This window comes from Neopsephotus bourkii, unplaced genomic scaffold, assembly GCF_033783945.1.
Source record: "Neopsephotus bourkii isolate Nb327-2 ecotype Australia unplaced genomic scaffold, CSIRO-AGI_Nbou_v1 NB_959, whole genome shotgun sequence".
Taxonomy (NCBI): Eukaryota; Metazoa; Chordata; class Aves; order Psittaciformes; family Psittacidae; genus Neopsephotus; species Neopsephotus bourkii.
In genome coordinates, this window is record NW_026901453.1 from 273,600 (window position 1) to 296,066 (window position 22,467).

Consider the following 22,467-nt stretch of genomic DNA (forward strand, 5'->3'; position numbering starts at 1 on the left):
GAAGACTACTGGGAGCAACATAAATAGCAGTGGGAGAGGGGGCAAAATATTAATTAAAACCATTGTATAATTTATGAAGAGGTTAAATAGTAAATAGTCTCTGATCTTCCACTCTCAGCAGGTGCCAAGACTTCACATTTTCTTGTGTTGGGAGGTTTTGTACGCCCTCCTTTTGACGGACGACAAAGCCAGAAACGGGGTGTTAAGGGCAGGTGGAAAAGAGGGGGCTTGACACTGAGAAAGGGACCAGAATAGAAGATAAAATACTGTGCTGTTGTCTTGTGCAGATCAAAGCTTCTCCCAGCAGCTGCAGCCTCCAAAGAGTTCAAGGAAAAGGGCTGTGAGTACCTTCTCCCCCTTCAGTGCCACTCCCCACCAGAGGGCAAGTCCCAGATCTGCACTGCAAGCTTATCTCCGAGAGAACCTGTTTTTGAAAGCTTTGATAGTCTTTGCCATCATGGGTGCAATTTCTGCAACAGAGGAAGAAAAAAAAACCCAAATCAAACAAGAAAACCCCTCATGAAAACAGCATTCACAGTCTGGGAGAGCAGAGAGCAGTTCAAAGCTGCTTTCTGCATGGCCAGAAGACAGAATTCCAGTTCAACTCTCCCTGCTTCCTTCCCAAAGGGAGCTGCACTACAGTGTCAGTGTTCCAAACAGCTGGACAGACACAGAGGGACAGCAGGAGGGACAAGGCAGGGTTTCTGCTGTACCAGTACCATCGGGGCAGGCTGATGCAGCCAGCACTGAGCAGGAAGGTGAATGAGATGTTCCCCTGTGCAAGAAGTTTGAACAGACTTTATCACCCTCTCCTTAGGGAGGGGAGAGGCCACCACCACCAACCCTCCCACATAGCCTGGATTTCCCTACAGCAGAAGCAATAGATTTGTGTGTTTGTAAAGGAAGAGATCTAGGAGACCACAGGGATGTTGTGCAGTTTGTACTTACTCTTCACTGGGGGTTTCTTGGGGTCGTAGGACGAGAAGGTGCTACCTGAAGATGGGACAGAATGGGCACTGCTGGTGCTGGGCCCATCATAGGACTGCTCCTCACTCACACGAGTGTGGCTTTTGCTAGATGTGTACAGGACTGGTTTTATTCTGGAACAGAGATGGGGCAGGCATTTCAGAGAAGGACTCACTGTGGTTCGATGCAATTCTTCAGACACAAGCCATGATAACACATGGAACCAGCAGTGACCAGGATCTCCACAGTTCCCAGCAAGAAAGAGGCTATTACAAGTTACAAGGACCTCCCAAACACACAGAATCCTTCCCTGCCAGGATGCAGAGCTGCAGAGGGGGAGCTGGCAGGAGATGCCAGCAAAAGAGGCCCTGAGCAGCAAGTGCTCCTGAGCAACACTCACTTGGTCTTCTCCGGCAGCAGAGGTCCTCCAGTGCCAAACTTCTCTTGTCTCCTTCGTACATCCCGAGGGGGCTTTGCTGCAGAGTTCACAAATGCCATTTTGGCCACTCTACCTGTAGGAGGCCAGAGGGAAACACTGCTCAGATCCAACTTACTGTCTTACCACAGCAAACTCCAACCTGCTCTCCCCAGTCCATCCACTCCAAAGCTCTGGCAATAGCCTCCTCCCTAAGGTCTGAACCTCTTGCTGTGACAACACAGGCTGTGAGAAATCACACTGATCATGTCAGCAGTTCTCACAATGATCAAAGAGCAGGAATGCTTTCTCCCACCATGGTTTTCTTCAGCCCCAGCACAGAGAAGCCACCTAAGGAGATGCCTCTGCAGCTCTGCACATTCTTGCTGTAGAGCATTCTCTGGTCTGCATCACCACCTCGATGGATGGAATCGAGGGTCTGCTACACCATGGAGCAAAGGCCACCACATAAGACCAGAGAGCCAAGCAACTCCTCTATTGGACAACAGTCAGTCCCAAAGACCTTCCCCACATCACCTGGGCAGCTTTCCCAGCCCCCTCTCTGCTCCTTCAGCCCTTCTTTACCTTTGGGTTTGTTGGCATGAGCGGAGCCGATGTTCCGCGCCAACATGAGCAGCCGCTGCTCCCGCGCGTCGTGCAGCCGCAGGTACATCTCCCGCCAGGACTCAAACTCCTCTGGCTTCTCGTTCTTGAAGTCTCGCAGGCAGTGATTGTGCCACAGCTGATCCGTATCCTCGATGAGGACCTGAAGCAAACCCACACGTGAGCTGGGATCCCTCCCGACACCTTCACTCCCCTCTCCCTCAGCATCAGATAGTGCCAAGCCACCGGAATGCCACAGAGGAGCCTGCTTGCAGCAAGAGATGGGCAGATGGCAAATCCAGGAGGTTAGGACAGCAAAAGCCACCTCTTGTTGAACAGAGCATTGTTCTTTACTGTTCTGCTATTGCAGATGAGGACAGAATCACTCCCGCCTGTCACCATCACCTCCCCAGGGCAAGGCACTCACGTGGTTACATTCCTCAATGCGGTACAGCTGCTCTGGGGTGCATCTCTCCAATACTGGCTCCAGCACCGAGAAAGGGACACCACCCACTTCATAGATTGCTAGAGAGAAGCAAGATGCACAAAGTATTTACCCTGCTCCTTCCTTGCTGAGGAAAGGGTTTGACACCTTGAAATGCAGGGGAGGAAACTGCAGTGCTGCACAGAACTAAGCAGTACGAGGGGAAGGAGAAAGGAACCATGAGTGCAATAGCACTAACAAGTCATCAGGCACCAGGAACTCCAAATGGCTCTGCTGGCCACTACTTCCAGTGCTTCAGCACTCCCCCAAGCACATGGACTGCTGCTTCCTGCAGCACCTGAGCTTTCAGAGAGCTCTATCCCACAGCAGTTAGGATGCCTTGTGACAGGGAGGACTTCACATCAACTGCTGGGGTATGTACAGACAAGTCACCAAGGCTTCAGTGGACCTGCAGGGCAGCGTGAGCCACACAGATGAGGAAAGGTACTCACAGTCAATGTTGTTACTAAGGACTCTGATGCACTGCTGATACAGAGACATCATCTTGGGGAGGTAGGCAGTTTTTGAGCCTGAATACACTTGCATCTTTGAATTCAACCGGCGCCCTGTGAAACCTGCTTCGCTCTCTTCAACTGGCGAGGACACTGCTGCAAAGGGAAAGACTTGGAGTAAGAAGGGAACAGGGAAAAGAAGAGCTCACCCTTATGAATGGCACAGCAGACACAAACTGGGAGTCACCCAGAAGCAACCTAAAGGGCTAAGGCTTCTCCAAGAGACCTGCAAACTGGTTTCAGCAAAGGCAACCCCAAAGCTGAAGCCACAAGAAGGACCAGCAAAGGATCTTCCCAATGGAAGAGCACATGGGAAAACAACCACCTTTGGAAAGCTCTGGGCACCAGAGGCAAGACACCAGACCCCAATAGGAAGACTTGAAGCCAGGTAGCAGCTGCTCCCACTCCCTCCCACGACTGATGGCTGCAGCCTGTCTCAAACCTCCTTTCCTGGCCAACATACCTTTCCTTTTTGTCTGGGAGCAGGTAATGGACTCCATTGAAGGAAGAGGGCGGTAATTGGCCTGGATTGGAGGCAGTGGGATCTCTGGTAACGTTGGTACCACATCTAAAAGTATCTGTAAGGAGACGAGGTACATGCAAGTAAGCCAAAAGCGCAGGAAAATATTATATCCTCCTGGTGTACAGATAGAACTGAGCTGCATTTGGGTTGTGTTTTGTATAAGCCACTCAACACTGCTTGCATCAGGAAACAGCCTCAGGGGGGCTGCACTTCTGCCACATCACTTTGGCTCCATCTAGGCAAAGCAGCCAAAACCTGGGACCTGAATCACTCAACTCCCTCCATGAATATCTTTAACCTACTCAGCTCAGTGCTGAAGGCCTCTGGCAAGAACCCAAGTGAGATTCACAGTGCAAAGAATTAGAGAAAACACAAAAGAGAAGGCTGGCAGAAACAGTTCCTTGATCTCAAACACTCATTTACCTGTTCTGTCTCTTCTCCTTCCCACCTCCTGCAAAAAGACTCTGCAGTGGTGGTAGAGAGAGGAACCTCATGAGCTGAAGGAAACCTAGGCCTCTAACCTGAGGCACTTACTAGAATGAATGGCAAAGTATTTAGCTGAAGTTATCACAGAATAGTTAGGGTTGAAAAGGACCTTAAGATCATCCAGCTCCACCCCCCTGCCATGGGCAGGGACACCTCACACTAAACCAGGTCACCCAAGGCTCTGTCCAACCTGGCCTTGAACACTGCCAGGGATGGAGCATTCACAGCTTCCCTGGGCAACCCATTCCAGTGCCTCACCACCCTTACAGGAAACAACTTCTTCCTTATATTCAATCTAAACTTCCCCTGTTTAAGTTTTAACCTGTTACCCCTTGTCCTGTCACTACAGTCCCTAGTAAGAGTCCCTCCCCAGCATCCTTGTTCTCTTCTACTCCCCCTGTTTTTGTATAAATGCATTTTGCCTATTGCTTTTCTCCTTGCCCTCTTCACCCGCTTTTCCAGCAGAGCCCCACTCCAACAGCACACAGCAACACCTGGAGGATCAGGAGCAGCTGCTCCCACCTCCTTTGTTCACTTTCAGATGCATCAAAGCCCTCACAGCCTTACCCTCTTTGGTTTAGGAGACTCTGGTACTTTCTTCTCTGCTTTTTTCTCACTTGTTCGCTTGTGGCTTGGACTCTTCCGACTCGAGCTCGAGCTGTTGGTACTGGCTTTGGATCCGTTCTGTTTGCTGTGCCCTCGGTCTTTCTCCCCAGTTGGCCCAGAAGGTTTGACCACTTTCTTCTTCTTCTTTTGGGGCTGGTCATAGCTGAGGTACGACTCAAAGGACATCGTTGGTTGTTCAAACTCATCCTCCACTTCCCCCTCCCCAAAGCTGGGGGAGAAGCCCACAGACTTTCTGTCTGTGTCAGAGGCTTTGCGCTTCCCCTCTGCAGATTTTAAGCTCCCCTTCTCTTTAACCCTGTTTGAGGAGTCACTCTCAGCTTTCCGCTTCTCCCGCTCCGAGTTCGAGGGCTCCAAGCTCAACTTGGGCTTTTCCAATTTGCCTTTTTCAGAGTCCCGATGTTTCTGCTTCTTAACGTGGTTGTCCAAAGCCTCCCCCGTGTGCGGCACCACGTGCAGCTTCTCCTTTCTGGAAGCACCACTCTCTCGGTTCTTCTCCTTCTTGATGCCATCCGACGTCCTCTGCTTCTCCTTGCTGCCCCCTGCCATGGGGGCCTCTTGGAGCTGCTCTTTCAAAGAGGTTTTGTGCAATCTTTCAGGGCTGAAGGCAGAGCTCCTGTCCTCCTCTCTGCCATCAAACCGCTGCTTCTTGTGAGACTTATGCTCTTTGCTTCGACTCATGTTCCCTTTGTCATGGAACTCAGCGGGGTTCCTTTCCCGGCCTCCCTGCAGCTTCTCCTGAAAGCTGTGGCCTTTACTGGCTTTCCGATGAAATACTGTTGGTTCTTCCTGCTCCTCAGAGGCATAAGGGTCTGTGTACATGTCCTGAGGGCTCTCACTTGGCTCAGGTGACCCAGCCTGTCCACAGTCCGAATACTCCTGATCTGAAGAGAGCACTGGGGAAGATCTGCCCCAACCCTTCCCCTCGTGGCTGCTATAGCCGTAAGTCTCATGGACTCTCTCAGGCCTAGGATACCTTTTGGACTTCTTTTCCCTATGATCTGGGCTATAAGACTGGCTGCAAGATGGCTGGAAGGGTTCTGAATACTCCTGGTCAGGTTCCTCATCCTCTCTGAGGGAGGGTTCCTGATGTCTTTTGCTTGAACTGCTCCTCTCATAGTCACGGTCTTCAGAATCTACGTTATTTCTAAAGGGATAAGAAAGCAAAATAGATTAAACTATCAAAATACAAGAAGAACCACTCCCCATGGACCATGTGGATGGGAGCCTGTCGCACAGAAGACTCCAGTTGTATTTGGCAGTTTTGAGGCAAGAGAAGCACGAATTCTCTCAGGCACAGGAGCATTCAGGGATTTAGGAACTGCATTTCTAGTGCAAGAATTCATTAAGCAGTTTGGTTAGGACTGAGACTTCACAGTATACTGGGAAGCGGAGACAGACACATACAGAGACTCCTCCATGCCTGCATGCTCCCAGCTGCATGGTGCCTGTTCAGCATGCAGGTATACCACAGCCCTTGAAATGATCATGAAAACCTGATAACCTGAACCCTCTCACTGCTGAGTTGTACACAGCTTGGTTACTGCAGCATGCTTGCTAGCATCAACCTGCACTTTCCATAGGATGCTTGAACATCAAAGCCTTTCAAAGCAAGCTGCTTTCTTCCCTTGGGCCTACAACTTCCTCTCTTGAGCACTGTAAAATGGGAAGCGAGCAGATTGCATCTCTTGCTTCATTAAGGGCATTTTCCTGCCATCTACCGTTAATCTCTTCATCAAACTGCAAGTTCTTGAAAATCAGCCCCTTCTTTCACAGCAAACTGCAGTGTCAGCAGCCCGGTGCACTGCGGCTACCGGAGGCAGGAAGTTAATGCCAAAACCAGGCAAAAACCCCATGCAGGGTTAGCACGTTTGTGTTACCAGTCTTCCCAGAGCCTTCACTGTGTTTCCTTGGCCAGAGAAGTTTATGATCTCCACTGCAAGAACATAATGCCACCAAGTGAAGAGGGTCACGTACCTGTCTGCCTCCTGGGACACCGGAACCAGCTTCTTCCACCTGGCTACAAGGTTCTTGGCAAAGTCTCCCACCAACTCGTGTTTCCGTAAGCTGTTCACGGTCTTCCCAACACCCGTCTCCTTCAGGAGAGAGCCAAGACATGAATTCATCAGCAAACCAGTCAGCATTCCCACCTCTGCTAAACTCCAAGTGACTGAAGTTAACCCGCTACCCAGTGCTGTAGGTAGAAGTAAACCTTCTTGATCAAAGGGCAAGGATATCACATGCACTGTGTTTTCAGCAGGTATCATAGAATGGTTTGGGTTGGACAGGACCTTAAGATCATCCAGTTCTAACCCCCCTGCCATGGGCAGGGACACCTCACACTAAACCAGATCACCCAAGGCTCTGTCCAACCTGGCCTTGAACACTGCCAGGGATGGAGCATTCACATGGGCAACCCATTCCAGTGCCTCACCACCCTTACAGTAAAGAATTTCCTCCTTATATCCAATCTAAACTTCCCCCGTTTCAGTTTTAACCCATTACCCCTTGTCCTGTCACTACAGTCCCTAATGAAGAGTCCCTCCCCAGCATCCCTATAGGTCCCCTTCAGACACTGGAAGCTGCTCTGAGGTCTCCACGCAGCTTCTCTTCTCCAGGCTGAACAGCCCCAACTTTCTCAGCCTGTCTTCATACAGGAGGTGCTCCAGTCCCTGAGCATCCTCGTGGCCTCCTCTGGACTTGTTCCAACAAATCCATGTCCTTTTTATGTTGAGGACACCAGAACTGCACACAATGCTCCAAGTGAGGTCTCATGAGAGCAGAATAAAGGGGCAGGATCACGTCCTTCAACCTGCTGGTCACACTCCTTTTGATGCAGCCCAGGATACGGATATCATTTATTAGCATTCAGCAAATCAAAGACAACTTAACTTTACCCTTGTCAAACACTAATTAACTGTGTTAATAAGCCAAGCTAGCATTTACCATGGCCACTGGTAAGTCTAAAGACAGAAGTCACTAATAATTCTGAGGATTAGCATTTCCTAACTCCATGCTGATTCAGTTACTGTTAGGATCCACCCCGACTCTCGCATCTCAGTCAAGTGTTAAGCTTTGGGAAGAGCTGAGGATGATAACCCATCCCCTGTGGCTTTACACTTGCTCTGATTCTCCGTGCCTGGAACCTCATCCCAACTGTGCCTGTGACACGGTGCTGTCGCAGGTGGCCAAGGCACCGCACCCCACTCCACGGCAAACAGTTATCCTTGCGCCTTGACAGACACGATGGAAGCCTGAGAGATTTCACAGCTCTTACCACAAGAATGTCAACCGTGATGGGCAGCTCAGACAGCCTCTTCAGACTCTTCAGCAGCTGTAGAGACAAGGAGGGAAGCGTTCACACTTGTCATCCTGAACCACACAGCACCACCAGAAAGGAAGAGAAGCCAGCACCATGTGAGAGCTTGTCAGGAAGATCCAAGTGGCAGACAGCTGCTCTCACTCCAAATCAAGCTCCCAAGAGCTGAACACGAGGGGCAACAGTAAAGGGATTATCATCGCTTTGCCTACGAGGGCCCATCTGAGAGTCTTACAACACACTCTGTTAGTGCTTTCTTCACACAGGACTTCCAGCAACTCTGGCTTAAAGCATCAGGAACAGACACCCACAGCTCTTGCACAGTAAGTGGAAGGACTTGGGAGCTTGTGCTGAGAATTACATTCCTTGTTGAGACGGGGAGGGTGGGGAAAGCCCTTCCTAAAGTTTCACAAACTGGCCACTGGGGGAAGGCAGACTGCAAGGTGCAGGTGAAGGGGATGCACTGGTACCTCTGCCCCCCCTTGAGGTTCGGGGCATCACTTCACTGATGTTTTAGCTGCACATCTGACAGCACTGCTGCTCCTCACGTTGTTTCCCACAGCTCAGCTCTAGCCCCAGACCAGCCCCATCAGCATTATTACAGCCCCTATACAGCCCAGGCTTTGTTCAGCACTGCCGTGCTGTATCCCATACAAAGGGCTGTCCCTGATCCAGAAGATCTCTCTAAAGCACTCTGCTCATGCTCAAATTAGCATCATTGACCTAAGCTATTCCAATCACCTCCTCTTGCATCGTGCAAGGATCAGAGAGGTTTAGAGCTTGCCTTCCTTTTGAAGGAAGGAAGTTCTCTGAGCCGACTTGAAGGGTCGATTACTTTCAGAGAGAAAAGAACTCCTCGAGACAGAGATAAGGGCTCACGCAGCTGAAGCAGAACCACAGGATGGTTTCTGTTCACCAGCAACCACTCCATTACATTTAGGACTTAATTACCATGACGAAAGGTTTAGGTTTTCATGTTTGTTTTAGAACCAGTTTGTTCTACCACCAGTAACCATGTTCCAGCACCTGTGAGCTGATGGGGGTGCAGCAGCTCTTGCTGTGCTGGGTCTTCAAGCCCTCTGTCCCTGCAGCTCAGGGTAGCAGAGTCTCCCCTCTTTTAGCTATTAGTTAAAAGCTATTTAACTTTAAGGATTCACAGGACCTGAGGCAGGCAATGTGCTCCACTGCCTGCCTCAACTGATGAGGGAAAACTCCTTGCGTATCCTTAAAGCCTCCCAATGATTTTGTAGATACACTCCGCTGCAGCATCCTCCACAGCTCTTTTTGCTCTTTAGTCATTTGCTGCCTTCAGGGCCGAATTCCAAACAGAAAAGCACTGTTCTCAACAGGGCTCATCTCTGGATTTCATATAGGAAGTGTGGTTTGAGACCAGGGGACTACGCACGTGATCCACACCACATCTCATGGGGAACTGGTTCATTCCAGTTCCCACCACAGGCAGCAGTTGGAAACCCCCCCCCATCTTAATGAAACCATAAAGCAAGAGCTGATGTTCCGAGGGGCCCCACGCTGCCTACGTGCCCCTCCAGCAGGCTTTGACACCTGCACGCTCATGAGGGATGCTCACGCAACCCAAGCTCAGCACACTTCTCAGCCAAGCAATGAAACCCTCCAGCGATGCCATCAGGAAACGGGGCATTTCTGTTACCTGCGTCACCGGTAACGCGCTTATCTGGCAATCTGAGCTCTCCAAAGCGGTGCTCCTTGACGCCGTCCAAGCGGGACGCAGCCAGGGAACACCCCAGGAGGGCCACGTTTGGGAGCTGTGTTCAGAGAGCACAGCAAAACCTCTCTCGGCTGGGCAGCCTCTGTGGGGCACAAGTCTGTGTGCATGAGACGCACCAAGGGAGGCAGCTCTGATACAGCAAGGGGCAACACTTGTGTTAATCTGTATTTCCTATGGAAACAAGCTGGTGGTGTACATCCCACAGGACCCAGCCAAGCAGACCCCAACCTGGCAGCTCGGAACTAACCAAGATCCTATGAGAAAAGGGGGGCAGGTAGAAGACAGAACACACACAACCTGGGTCCTGCCACATGAAATACAGATGAGACAGCTCAAACAGCCCAGTGCAGGGCAGAGTTTCAACCCCTCACAAGGCACAAGCCACAAAACCTCACTCTGTGGCATTACTGATAAAAGAACTCCAAAGGGCAAGAAAAGAAAACCAAAGACTGGAAACGGTGCAACGTGTGGATAGCACCCAGATGTGCTGAGGACCTGTCCTGCTCACAGGTAAAGCTGTATCTGCTACAGAACGGTTGAGGAACTTGCTGCTTTCCAACACAGGAAGGTGCTCAGATGATGCACAACCAGTAGGGACAATGCAATAGCAACTAGATTCAAGGCTGGAATCACACTCCCAAGGATACAGCTGGAAAGGTACCAGCCATACAGTTCTTCCTGCTGGGGAAGGAAACGCTCAGCACCTCTCCCTCCCTTTGCAAAACTTCCTAGGATCAACAGAGAAACGACAGCACCATAGGGTTACTGGAGAAAGAGCCAGCTTGTGCAAATAGCACCCAGAGCCTTGCAATGGCCGAGCAGCAGAGGCAGGCAGTTACCACCCGAGCTGATGCAAGGGTCAGGAAAGGGGAGCAGCGATTCCCTGTGCACAACGCACTGAGCCAATATTTGAAGTCCTGCACGTGCCTTCAGCACCACAGAGCCCAAACCCCCCCTGGAACCAAGTCCTCAGCAGCCCCTCAGCTCCCTACCAGTTAAACCCTGCTCTGGTCTTGGCTGAGAGGAACCTGAGCCTCTCATTGCTTCACTCCTGGTATGGCTGGAGCTGGGTACAGGGGGCTCTGTTTCAAGGGGCTGGCAATTGAGCAGCTCGGTGTCCATCCTCCCAACTGAGCCATGTGCCTCAGTTGAAGCCAGCTGAGCACAGAGCGGCTCCATGGCCCCATCTGCCTCCTCTTGCACCTGAACTGAGTCAAACACACACCGGACACCGGGAAACCGTCACCCCAGATGCTCCTCCCTGAACGTACGAGAGGAGGGATGGCAGCACGTGTTGGGCCCGCACCTGAGCTCCAGCACGGCTCCGGATCGCAGCCGCAGAACAAGGCAGCTCAGCCCAGCACCCCGCAGGTGCTGCTGCCAGCCACAGCCCCGTGTCACCGCACGGGCTGGAGCACACGGCAGCCGCTCCGCGCAACGGGCTCTGGCAACGGACGCGTTCCCTCGTGCAGACGGGCGAGGGGCACCGAGCCGTTTCCCCCAGCCCAGCGCAGGGACCGGGGCAGAGTCAGCGCTCAGCGGCTCCGTGCCCTGCCCCCGGCCATCAAAGCAGCCCTGCCACTGTCCCGGGCCTCCCGGTGCCCCCGTCCCAGCCGTGTGGGCACCTTGGTTCCGGAGTACGAACACGTCCCCAGGGCAAGGCCTCCCTCCCGCTGCCCGCCTGCCCCCGGGGTCCTCCGCCCTCCGCGGCGGGCCTCCAGCGTGGCAGGCAGGGCCTGAGCGGCCAGACCCGGCTGGCAGCACCGAGGGGGGATCCTACTCGGGACAGCCCCGAGCTCTGCCCCGCAGGCAGAGCCGCCCGCCTCGCCCCACGGCCCCGGCCGGGCAGGACACTCCGGAGCACAAGGGACAGCAAAGCAGGCCCGGCCCCGCTCCCTGTGCCCCCCCCGCGGGACGGCCTAGGCCCTCCCGACCCCCAGCCCCGCCGCGCCGGCCCTGCCGCGGAAGGGGAACCCCGGCCGCGCCGCCGCCCCCCGTCACCTTCTTGGGCTCGGAGCTCCCCGCCAGCCGCGACTGCAGCTTGCCCACAACTTCCAGCACCGACGCCGCCATTTTTATTGCTGGCGAGGCCGCGGCGGCGGAAACGGCTTCACCGCCCGCTGCCCGCACGGCATCTGTCCGTTGCTGCCGCCATCTTGGCTAAGGGCAGGAAGCGGAAGCGGCGAAACGCTACCCTGGCCCGCGCGGCCATGACGGGTGAGGGCAGAGCTCTGCGGGTGCCATGTTGGGGCCTGGCAGCGGCGGCGGGGCAGCGCCATCTTGAGTGCGGGCAGGGCACTGCTGAGGAGCCGCTCCGCCACGGTCAGGGCAGCACAAAAGCCGCTCCATCCCCAGTCTCTTTGCCTCCTAAAGCTGCTGGAGCGAGTGGGAAGTACGAGGTTAGATTCATTCACGGCCAAAGGCTGCGTTGTTCCTGGCCTGGGGGGGGGGAGCAGCAGCAGGGCGATGTCTCCCCACATCATCCCTGCTGAGCCCCTCAGCAGTGGAGCCGGGCCTTTGGCTGCTCTCCGTGCCCTTGGCAGTGCTCAGGTAACCCTGCCCCACTGCTGCTGCTGGCTGCAGCCATGCCCTTGGCTGGAGCAGCGCTACCTGAGCCCAGGCCTTGCCGTGGCCGGGGGAAGCTGTCCTCACCTCACCCCAAAGCCGGCTGGAGCCATAGAGGTGATAAGAGCGGGCAGCTGGCAGGGAGAGCGGGAAGGAGGATGTCCCGTGGGGCAAGCGGAGCCCTGCTCTGCCCACAGCTTCCCCTTGGACTCACCGGGTGTAACAGCAAGGTAAGGGGCAGCCCCATGCAGCAGGACCCACAGGGCTTGTGTGGGGCACGGGAATGGAAGGGGCTGGCAGCAGAAGAGGGCCCAGAGCTGCAGCGTTCAGCCCCTGCCTGGGGGCCGGGGCAGGTGAAGGAGAGGAGCTCTGTTTGGTGAGGTACTGAAGGAAATCAGCCCCTTGGAACCCCCTGAGACTGTGGTCCTGCTGTGAGCTCAGGACTGTGGTGCGGGACTGAGATCAGCAGCACTGAAAGGATGTGGGGACAACGACTGTCTTCTAAGGGAGATTTAAACAGCCAGAAAGAAGCCGTCTTCTTTCTGTCTGGGGCCTCCTTAAAACTATTCCAGCTCCCAGATTAATCCAGCAGCCAGGATTAAGCTGTAGGAAAAATACCCCTTTCAGGTGGCTGCAGTGGTATTGCAGCCAGAAGCAGGCACAATGTCCCGTCTTAAGTGCAGGTAGGAAAGGTCGCTTTGCCCTCCTGCAGCCACCAGCTGGAATAGCACAAGCATGTGTTTCCTATGGGAGCCGGTCAAAGGTGTCCAAAGGGACAGGTGGGACGCCATGGGCATCACTGAGCTCAAAGCGTCTCATGGCTCTGCTGTGCTTGTGTGGGATGCAGTTAGAAGATCTCTGTTGTATCCCAGAACAACTTCCCCCTTGTCTCCTGAATGGGGTGGATAGGGGATGGAGAAACCAGCTGCACCGCTGGGCTTCCCCAGAGGAGTGAAGAAGGCTTTTGGGGATGGGACAAATCCTGCTTCCCTTTGGGTTTGTTGGGCAGCAGGGATGCTCTGGCAGTGCTGCAGGGCAGGACACAGGTCTGAGGGACCTGGGGAGAAGACCTGGAGAAACACTGGAATTTCCTGGGAAATTCCAATATTTCACCTATATTTCGGTTGAAAAGCTGAACTTCCGAATTCTCCTGATACAGTCTGAACAAAAGGGGTGGTTGGGAACACCCCAGTGCTGGTGCTGGGATAGGGTCAATCCCAGTTCCTTTTCCCAGCCTGGAGCTGCATGTCAGAAGCCATTTGGTATTCAAACACACCCAGAGAGAACAGGATTTGCACCCAAGCTCCAAAGGGCCTGACGCCCGCTCCAGGATGTGACACTGTGACAGATGAGCTCTCCATGGTGTAAAGTGGGGCATCCCCATGGAACACCACAGTGCCAGGGATGGCTTGAGTGCCTGGGGCTTTGCTCCTGAGTCCCCTTGGCTCCCTGCTCCCACTGCTCCCCCTCGGGCTCAGCCTGGAATCCTCTTTCCCAGCAGGGACTTGGACCAAACTTTTCCCTTCTCCGTATTTTTCTGCTGGAGTCCCATCATTCCCCCCTTGCCCTGTGCTAAATGCGTGCGATGACTCAGTTCTGAGCAACCTGATCGTGATGGCCAAGTGCAGCAAACAGTCCCCAGACATGTGAGCGCAGTAACAGCTATTTCTGGCCAGCAGATCTCTTCCCTCATACATTGGCTGCTCTGAGGAGCTCAAGTCCCTGCCAAGTTTCAGACTGGAATTGGGGAACATTCAAAACCTGCGTTATTGTTGTTCCTTTTTCTTCCCCCCCTTCACTTCCACCCTGACCCCAAAGAGCCCAAACGGTCGTCTGGATGCCTCACCATGCCCAAGGGGCTGAGGGGGACATGAACCCCCTTTTCCTGCAGTGCTGGGGTTCATCTTAGCTTGGTGCTGTGTAGGAACCTCTATCAGATTCAGCCCCATCTGACGTGGGCTTGAGTCAGCAGAAACACACCCTGTGATCACTGGCTCACTCTGTCTGGAGTCTGGGTCAACCCAGCCAGCAGAGCAAGTGTGGCCCCGCACCCCAGGACCCAGTGGGTGCTCCCCAGTTCCACCCAAAATCCCAGTTCTCTTTTATCACAGTGCTGGGGCTGGTTGAGAGTTGAGGATCCCCTCTTGCAGTCATGGCCCTCAATGCCTTTCACACAGGGCTTGGGTGGCAGTTCCCATCCTTCCTTTGGCCTGACCCAAACGTTAAGTCAGGGGGAGGTTTCCCTTTGTTTCACTGAATGTCATAAAGAGCAGCAGGATGCCTGCACCCCTGCTCCAGGGCTCCTCACCTCTTCTTTATCCCCAGGTCCCATTCTGGTTCTACCAACATGGCACCCAAAAAGAAACCCCCTAAGAAGCCCACGGTGGATAAAGAGGCTGCATCCATCCCCCCAGTGCCGGTTGAAGATGCTTTGCTGGATGTCCAACACCTCCATCACTGGAATAGTCTGTACAACAGCGGCTCCAATGGCTTCCACTGCACAGCCACGGAGGTCAAAGCCCCAGAGCATGGAGCCAGCCTTCTGGAGGGGATGAACCAGATGCACCAGAAGCTTTTCCTCTGCGACCTCACCATCGCTACCAAAACAAAGTCCTTCGAGGTGCATAAAGTCATCCTGGCTTCCTGCAGTGAGTACTTCCATCACCTGCTGCAGAGAGACCCTCAGCTGCACCGCGTGGAGCTCCACGACGTGTCCCCGCTGGGCCTCGCCACCACCATCACCTATGCCTACACAGGCAAGCTGAGCCTCTCACTCTACACCATCGGCAGCACCATCGCCGCGGCCACCCAGCTGCAGGTCCCGGCGCTGCTGAAGATGTGCAGCGACTTCCTCATGCGGGAGATGGCTGTGGAGAACTGCATCTACATCGCCAACATCTCCGCCAACTTTGGCCTCAACCAGGTGGAAGATGCCACACGGAAATTCATCCGGGAAAACTTCCTGGAGTTCTCCAAGACTGAGCAGTTCCTGAAGCTCCCCTTCAATCAGATCAATGAGCTGCTGATGGACGATGGTCTGCAGATACCCAGCGAGGTTGTTGCCTTCCAGATTGCTGTCAAGTGGCTGGAGTTTGACCCGAAACGGGTCCGGTATGCTGCTGACCTCCTGAGCAACATTCGCTTTGGCACAATGTCTGCTCCAGACCTGGTCAACCATGTGCAGCCTGTGCCACGCATGATGCAAGATCCACAGTGCCACAAGCTCCTTGTCGATGCTATGAATTACCACCTGCTCCCCCACCAGCAGAACAGCCTTCAGTCTCGGAGAACCAGGATACGGGGAGGCCAGAGGGTGCTTGTCACAGTTGGGGGCCGTCCAGCATTGACTGAGAAGGCTCTGAGCAGGGAGATCAGCTACAGGGATGCAGAGGGAAACTGGCATAAGCTGACGGAGATGCCAGCAAAGAGTTTTAACCAGTGTGTGGTGGTGATGGATGGATTCATCTACGTTGCGGGTGGGGAAGACCAGAACGATGCCAGGAACCAGGCCAAGCATGCTGTCAGCAGCCTGAGCAGGTAAGACAGGCCCCATGTGGCTATGCAGGGGGTTCAATCTAGGGCCAGCCTTGACCTGCTCTCTGGTTTGCCTGGGTTCATTTTAAGGTCTGTTTACTGCCTGTAAGATTCCTGTTGCCCTTCAGGCTTTCTTGTCTTCACCTCCATGTCTCCATCATTTAAATGGCCAGGTTTGTTTCCTAAATCCCCATAAACCTGTCACTGGATCCCCAAGGGATTACTGCTCAAAAAAAAAGGAGTAACCATGGCAACCTGACATGCAGTATTTGGTTTGCAACATAAACCTGACCTCCCCAATGGCTCTGCCCGTGGCTTCGCTCAGCCACCTGAGACTCCACACACAATGTCAGTGTCAGCACTGCTCGAGGCTAGCTGTGTGGCTGCTGATCACCCCACTGCAGATAGGAGCTGTCATGGGCTCTTTCTCCTGCACCAAGGGAGGCTGAAGAGACCCACTGACTTCCTGTTTCTGGCCAGTAGAAGCTCATCCCCCTTCTCCAGCCTGGCTTAATCCTTGTCGCCTTGCTCTGAGGACCTGGCAGCTCCACTTCCCTCTCTTGTCTCATGGGCACACAGGAACTGGCTTCTTGTCATGTGCTTGGCTTTGGCTTGGCACGGTGGGCAGAAAAGGCTTGTCCTTAGGTCCTCTTCTACCCACCAAGACCCAATAGAGGGGACTGTGATAGTACTTGGGGCACCTCAGATCTATAGCACTCTCCATTTCCAAGCCAGGCTTAGAGCTGCGGTGGAAGGAGCACTGCTGGGCCATCCCAAGAGTTACAGCAGCAATGCCAGCAGTCCAGGGCAGGATCTAGTCCTGTGCAGTGCTGTCATCTCCATCTGCACTGCCTGTCAGGAGGGGTTTTTACTGCTGGAGAAGCAGAGAGGTTCTTCAGAGCCCAAAATGCCTCCCCCATTGCAGCTGTCTGGCAGGCCCCACCTCTCCCTGTGGCTCTGATGCCAGTCCTGGGCAGACAGATCTCTCTTTGTCCCCAGGTATGACCCTCGCTTCAACACGTGGCTGCACCTGGCCAGCATGCAGCACAGGAGGTCACACTTCAGCCTCAGCACCTGCGATGGGCTCCTCTATGCTGTGGGAGGGCGCAACGCTGAGGGCCCTTTGGCATCCGTGGAGTGCTACGTCCCCACCACCAACAGCTGGCAGAGCAAGGCGAGCCTGGAGACACCGCGCTGCTGCCACGCTACCACCCTCATGGACGGCAAGCTCCTGGTCACTGGTGGCTACATCAGCAATGCCTATTCCCGAACCGTGCTCTGTTACCATCCCAGCACCGACTCCTGGAGGGAGCAGGCAATGCTCAGCACCCCCCGGGGCTGGCACTGCGCGGCCACCGTGGCAGACCGAGCCTATGTACTGGGTGGGAGCCAGGTGGGTCCCCAGGGTGAGCGAGTGGATGTGATGCCCGTGGAGTGCTACAGCCCAGTCACAGGGCAGTGGAGCTCCATGGCCCCGCTGCCCACGGGGGTCAGCACGGCTGGGGTGGCTCTGCTGGAGGGGCACTTGTGCCTGGTGGGTGGCTGGAACGAGAGTGGGAAGAGGTATCAGAAGTGTGTTCAGTGCTACAACCCCGACCTCAATGAGTGGGCTGAGGACAAGGACCTCCCTGATGCCATTGTGGGTGTCTCATGCTGCACCATCACCCTCCCACGCCCCCTCAGCTCCAGGTCTCGGGCCAGCTCTGTGGGCTCAGCAGCAGCCAGCACGTAAGGAGCCCTGGGTGCCATGTGGCTTGGCTTATGGCAGCAGTTAGTGAAGGAGACAGAGCTCAGAGGTGTGGGGTGGCTGGATGGGGAGGCACACTGATAGCTGGAGTCACTGCAAAGCCTCAAGACACCTTTGTTCCACCACGGCAAGTTTGGAACACTCTAGAAGAGCATCTTCTGAGCTACCTGCATCCCCATCCCGCAGCTGAGGCAGGGATTACTCAAGCAGGGCTGCTGAGCATCAGGGCAAACACTCTTGGTTTTGTTCTGGTCTTCTTTGCACAACACTGGAATATCCAGGAAGCCAACGTGCTGCTGAAGGGAACCCCAATGTGCCATGAAGATGTCAAGAGAAAAGCTACAGCAAAGCAGGCTGCTTTTCACTGCTCACCACAGTTCTCATGCAGGAACTGATCTTCCCCTGAGAATTCCCAATCTTAAGAGTTCACCTCAAGCATGGAGCTACACCACAGCAGAACATCATTCCCGTTCAAATTCCACTTCCCTTTGTGTGTTTCAGCATGCACAGCACACACTGCTCTGTGTGTCTTGGAGTGGGCTCCATCCTGAGCAGTGCTGGCGAACCTCCCTGCTTTACAACTGCAAATAGGCTTGAGAAAGGAAGGGTCTGGTTTGAGTTAACACTGCAGTGACTGGGGGAGCATGTACAGACTGGCATAGAAGTGAGTTTGCCCCTTAATTTTTTTACTGTAGCTTTTTATTGCAAGGAGAAAACCAAGCCCAAGAGGCAGAAGCAAAGGGTGTTCCTGAACCCCACTTGTGTGAGCTGCCCTGTCCTGCAGGGAATATTCTCTTCAAACAATAAAGACCATTCCTTTGCAGGGGGAACTGTCTGGCTGGGTAACTACAGCAGTGTTAAGTTCACACATAAAGCATTTTAACAAAGAAGATAATCTCTTTGGGATTTTAATTGCTTCCGGGTTTCTAGCACTCATTAAGAGCACCATGATCTGTGGGGCAGAAACAACTCCACCAGCTGCAGGTACAGGTACTTGGGTCTCACACCACCCAGGACAGCTCCAGGGCTCTGCTGCCTCATCCCAGCTGCCCCTCCAGGGCACAGGGTTTGAATCCGTTTAGAGACACCACAGGCCTTAGCTCATCCTCTCAGCCCCTTGCATAAAGAGCCCTCAACCACACTTCAGCTTTATAGCTCTACTTTACTGAGAGTACATGTGCCATTTCCTTGGGAAGCCAAATAGTTCCAGAGCAGCCAAGTTTCTCCCACTGACTTGGACTCCCTCATTCACTAGGAACCCTCAATACTGCAGCTTGGTCTGTTGAGGACCAGACCCAGCACTGACTGACTGCACTCCCTTCCCATGTTCAACTCTCCAAAACTCCCACTCAACAACTCCAGTAGTCAAAAAGCATGTATTTGTTTTCTTCTTTCTACACCCACTTGCAGACTCCAAAGTTCTACATGCCATCTGTGCAGCTGGACACAGACAGCACCACATACATCCAACACCTGCTCCTGAGAACAGTGTGTTCTCTTCATGTCCACATCCTTCTGCTTCCTTTGGAGTGAGAGCCTCTTGCTCTCAGCAGCCTCCCAGCTCAGGAGGAGCCCCCACAAAATTCACAACAGGAGATGGAGCTTAGAAAAATTTATTTGCCCTTTTTTAGTAACAGGAGCTGCTCATTTACCAGGAAGGATGATGCCGTCATACTGTGAGGGAAACAAAAGACAGGAGCAAGTGAGAATGTACCACCAGGTAGAGGTGCAATGCTGCTGGGCAGGAAACCGAGCTGCCACATTCACCCCAGGCCAGGCAAGAGAGACATGAAACACCAGCTCTCTGCAGCCAGCTGCTTTGCTGCTGACTTCCAAGGAGGGGACAAGCACTAAACTCTGCTCAGCAGCCCAGTGAAACAAGCAGCCCACCCACCCTTCACAGGCAGATCTGACCAAACTGCACTCATCCCTTTTACAGTGCAAAGATACGGGTCCTGAAGGAAGCCACACCACAGCAAGAACCACTTTGCAGGAGCAGGCTGGCACCCTCCCTGCACAGGGTACAACAGTGGAGGTGTAGGCAGAGCCTCCAGACAGACCATCCAACCCCTTCCAACTTGAAAAAGCACCAACAATTCCCATCTGATGATTTCCAGCTCACTGCCCAGCCTGGCTCAGAGCTGTGCATACACAAACCCAGACAAACTCCTTTCACTTGGACTACTCCATCCTCCAAGTCTAGCAGCTGAGCTAGGAGCTGTCAGACAAATCCTAATAACCCTGCCTCACCATTCCTGCTCCACGCCATGTTAAACACATCCAAACACCACCTGAGAGACTTACACAAGAGCTGACACTCCTCCAGCTATGCTGCTGCAACTGCTCTTTTGAGTTCAGCACACACAAGAGAGGTATGACCAGCACTTGCACCCAAACACAGCCTCACTGCTGCAGAGCAGCAATAATCAACAATAAACAGGGATCTCCATCTCCTCCTGCCCAGTGCCTTGCTCCTTGCTAGGAAACTCTTGGGATACAAAATAAAGCTGGACTTTACCTTTTGCTGGAACCAGCGCATGGCTTCTTCCTTCCCAATTCTGTGCTTGGCTCCGATGTTGCCAGTCCTGCGCTTCTTGTCAGCGATGCTGAAACCAGGCCTGCCCAGCACCTGCCCCCAGAGCAGACCCACAGCACTGATTTATTCTGCCAGGGATTTTCTTACACTTCACAGTTTTTTAGGATGGAAGGCTGGAATTTCCACATCAATAACGTCTCCTCATCCAATTCACATTCAAGACCAAGAGCGTTATCCTCAATGTAAATATAAAACTACACGAGAGCCCCTGGGTTGTGCAACTCGGCACTTAGGCTGACTTGGAGAAACTAAACAAGTGTGTAAGATCCATATCCAGAGGCTCCAGAGAACAGATCCAATGACCAGCACTGCTAACACAGGTGGAACAGCCTCCCTCTGCTTCAGACACTGAGCATGAGGCATACCACAATGGAACGAATGAGACCCACCAGCCCTCACACAGCAGACAGCCTTCCAGCAAGAGCCATCCTTCTGCCTGCATTCCCAAAGCCCCTGCTGCACCTTCCTCCCCCAAACCCAACACAGCCTCTTCAGTGCTACTTCACGAGTACCAGTACAAGCAGGAGCACTTCCTTCTGAAGGGGCTTTGTGTGACACATCATAAACCTGGAATTCTATAGCAGCCCCACTCAGTTTACATGGGAATTCTGGGGGCATTTTCTACCATGCAGAGCTGGGCAGCAGGTTCACAAGCCAGTTATCATCCTAGGTTCCTTCTAGAGCTTTCACACAAACCCAGTGGCTGCAAGGAAGCGGGGAATACGCACCACGTAAAAGTCCAAGCCGTAGATACCAATGCTGGGATCGTATTTAATCCCCAGGTCGATGTGCTCCTGGATTCCAAAGCCAAAGTTCCCGGTGTCTGAGAAGTTGTTTTTTCTCAGCTCATATTCTCGCACCTGCAACAGCGATTGTCAGTCACTATTTCATCACTGACTGCAGAGGCAGCAGTCCTGTGTGTTCTACCAACTGCCACCATCCCAACTCACACGCTACTTCATCCTCAGCCCTAAGGTTTTACTCTCAAAGTCTACTCATAAATAACTGCAGCAGAGACAGAACTCCAAAAGCAAGCAGAAACCACACCAACTCACTCTTAAAAACAGATGGAAGAGCAAGAAGAGGAATGGTGCAAACACAGCGGTCCGTATCAGGGTGTATCTGTCACCAGCTCAGCTACAACATTTCAAAGCACACATCTCTTCAGCTGGGGCAGATTCAGCTTTGCTCTTTCCCAAATCAAAGACCCAAACCAGCCAAATTCTTACCTTCAAGCCTTTCTCCAGAATCTCCTCTGCTTTGGCCCCACGAACCGTGCAATGAACAGCAATCTTCTCATTTCTTCTGATTCCAAAGGATCGCACAGTGTACCGTGCTGCAGGCAGCAATAACTACACTTAGAGATTATTCAGAGGATTCCCACCCAGGGAATACATAAACAGCTTAAGACCAGCAAAGAAATCAATTTCAAAGAAAGAAAAAAGCACCAAAGCAACCGCAGGTTCCCTCTCTGGGGGGAGGGCTGAGCAGCAGCCCCAGTCTGGAGGCAGAACCGACTCCCCCCAGCCCGGTACGTTTCAGGCTCCCAGCTCTCACAGCCAGGCCAGGCCTCCCCACCCTGAAGCCCCTTCCCGAGAGCCCCACTGCACGCTCAGGGAGAGGCACCGCGGCTGGAGCCGGGCAGCAGCCTCACCTTTGGAGAAGACGGGGGTCTGGCCCGTCAGCTGCTCCAGCACCTTGGCCGCCCGGGTGAGCCTGTCCCCGCTCTCCCCGACGCAGATATTGAGGCACAGCTTGCGGATGCGCAGCTCCCGCATGGGGTTCTCCTTCTCACCCTGGTCTTGCTGCGGACAAACGACACGGAGGGTAACGGCGGGGATGCCCGGGACACGGCCGCCTGCTCGCTCCATAGGCCTGAGGAAGCCTCATCCGGCCGCCAGGCCGCGGCTTGTCATGGCAGCCGCTCCCCCAGTGCAGCCCATCGGCTCTTCCCTACCCCTCCCGGCCCCGCAGCGCTCCCTCCCGGCCTCCCCCGCTCCGTCCCGCACAGGTGGCGGCCGGGCAGAGCCCCGCCAGGAACGGATGGCGGCGGATAGAGACAGCGCAGCCCATAGCAGAACCCGCCACTCACCGCCATGATGGAGGCGGGGAAAAGGCCAGCTGGCTGCCGCCGCGGGGTCTTATGGGACGGCGCGGCAGCGCCCTCTGGCGGCCGGAGGACGGGGTGGCGGGGCCCTCACCGCCGGGAGCCCTGCCGGAGCCCCGGAGGGGTTGGAGCTTCTCCCTGGGAAGGGGCAAGCCGAACGCCCCGGTCTGGATCCAAACACCTCTCCCAGTGGCCACACGCTGAGCTGAACGCCTGCAGCGGGGCTCTCGCTCCGTCCG

General features: G+C 54.0%; 3 protein-coding genes across 5 annotated transcripts; 1 reads left to right on the top strand and 2 right to left on the bottom strand.

Annotated features, from left to right (window-relative positions):
* Positions 1–49: 49 nt before the first annotated feature.
* On the bottom strand, positions 50–11,843 carry ELOA (elongin A). 3 transcript variants are annotated; one of them, XM_061358926.1, is made up of 11 exons: positions 11,681–11,843; positions 7,891–7,947; positions 6,591–6,709; positions 4,557–5,760; positions 3,444–3,558; positions 2,921–3,073; positions 2,412–2,509; positions 1,967–2,147; positions 1,367–1,478; positions 949–1,100; positions 50–470 (listed from the first exon to the last, which is right to left on the bottom strand). In XM_061358926.1, exons 1-11 carry the CDS (start codon positions 11,750–11,752, stop codon positions 409–411), a joined length of 2,325 nt encoding a protein of 774 aa, XP_061214910.1. In that variant the 5' UTR covers positions 11,753–11,843; the 3' UTR covers positions 50–408. The 3 variants fall into 3 exon arrangements, with proteins under 3 accessions (XP_061214910.1, XP_061214909.1, XP_061214911.1); XM_061358925.1 differs by having other exon boundaries at positions 2,921–3,076; positions 11,681–11,842; XM_061358927.1 differs by lacking the exons at positions 7,891–7,947; positions 11,681–11,843 and adding an exon at positions 7,560–7,777 and having other exon boundaries at positions 2,921–3,076.
* A 581-nt stretch (positions 11,844–12,424) lies between these two features.
* LOC133215148 (kelch-like protein 31) lies at positions 12,425–18,355 on the top strand. The gene is made up of 3 exons (XM_061358928.1): positions 12,425–12,474; positions 14,570–15,781; positions 16,778–18,355. Exons 2-3 carry the CDS (start codon positions 14,592–14,594, stop codon positions 17,508–17,510), a joined length of 1,923 nt encoding a protein of 640 aa, XP_061214912.1. The 5' UTR covers positions 12,425–12,474; positions 14,570–14,591; the 3' UTR covers positions 17,511–18,355.
* Positions 18,356–19,122: 767 nt separating this feature from the next.
* On the bottom strand, positions 19,123–22,289 carry RPL11 (ribosomal protein L11). Its single transcript, XM_061358929.1, has 6 exons — positions 22,214–22,289; positions 21,776–21,926; positions 21,351–21,457; positions 20,850–20,981; positions 20,044–20,154; positions 19,123–19,199 (listed from the first exon to the last, which is right to left on the bottom strand). Exons 1-6 carry the CDS (start codon positions 22,217–22,219, stop codon positions 19,170–19,172), a joined length of 537 nt encoding a protein of 178 aa, XP_061214913.1. The 5' UTR covers positions 22,220–22,289; the 3' UTR covers positions 19,123–19,169.
* Positions 22,290–22,467: the final 178 nt, after the last annotated feature.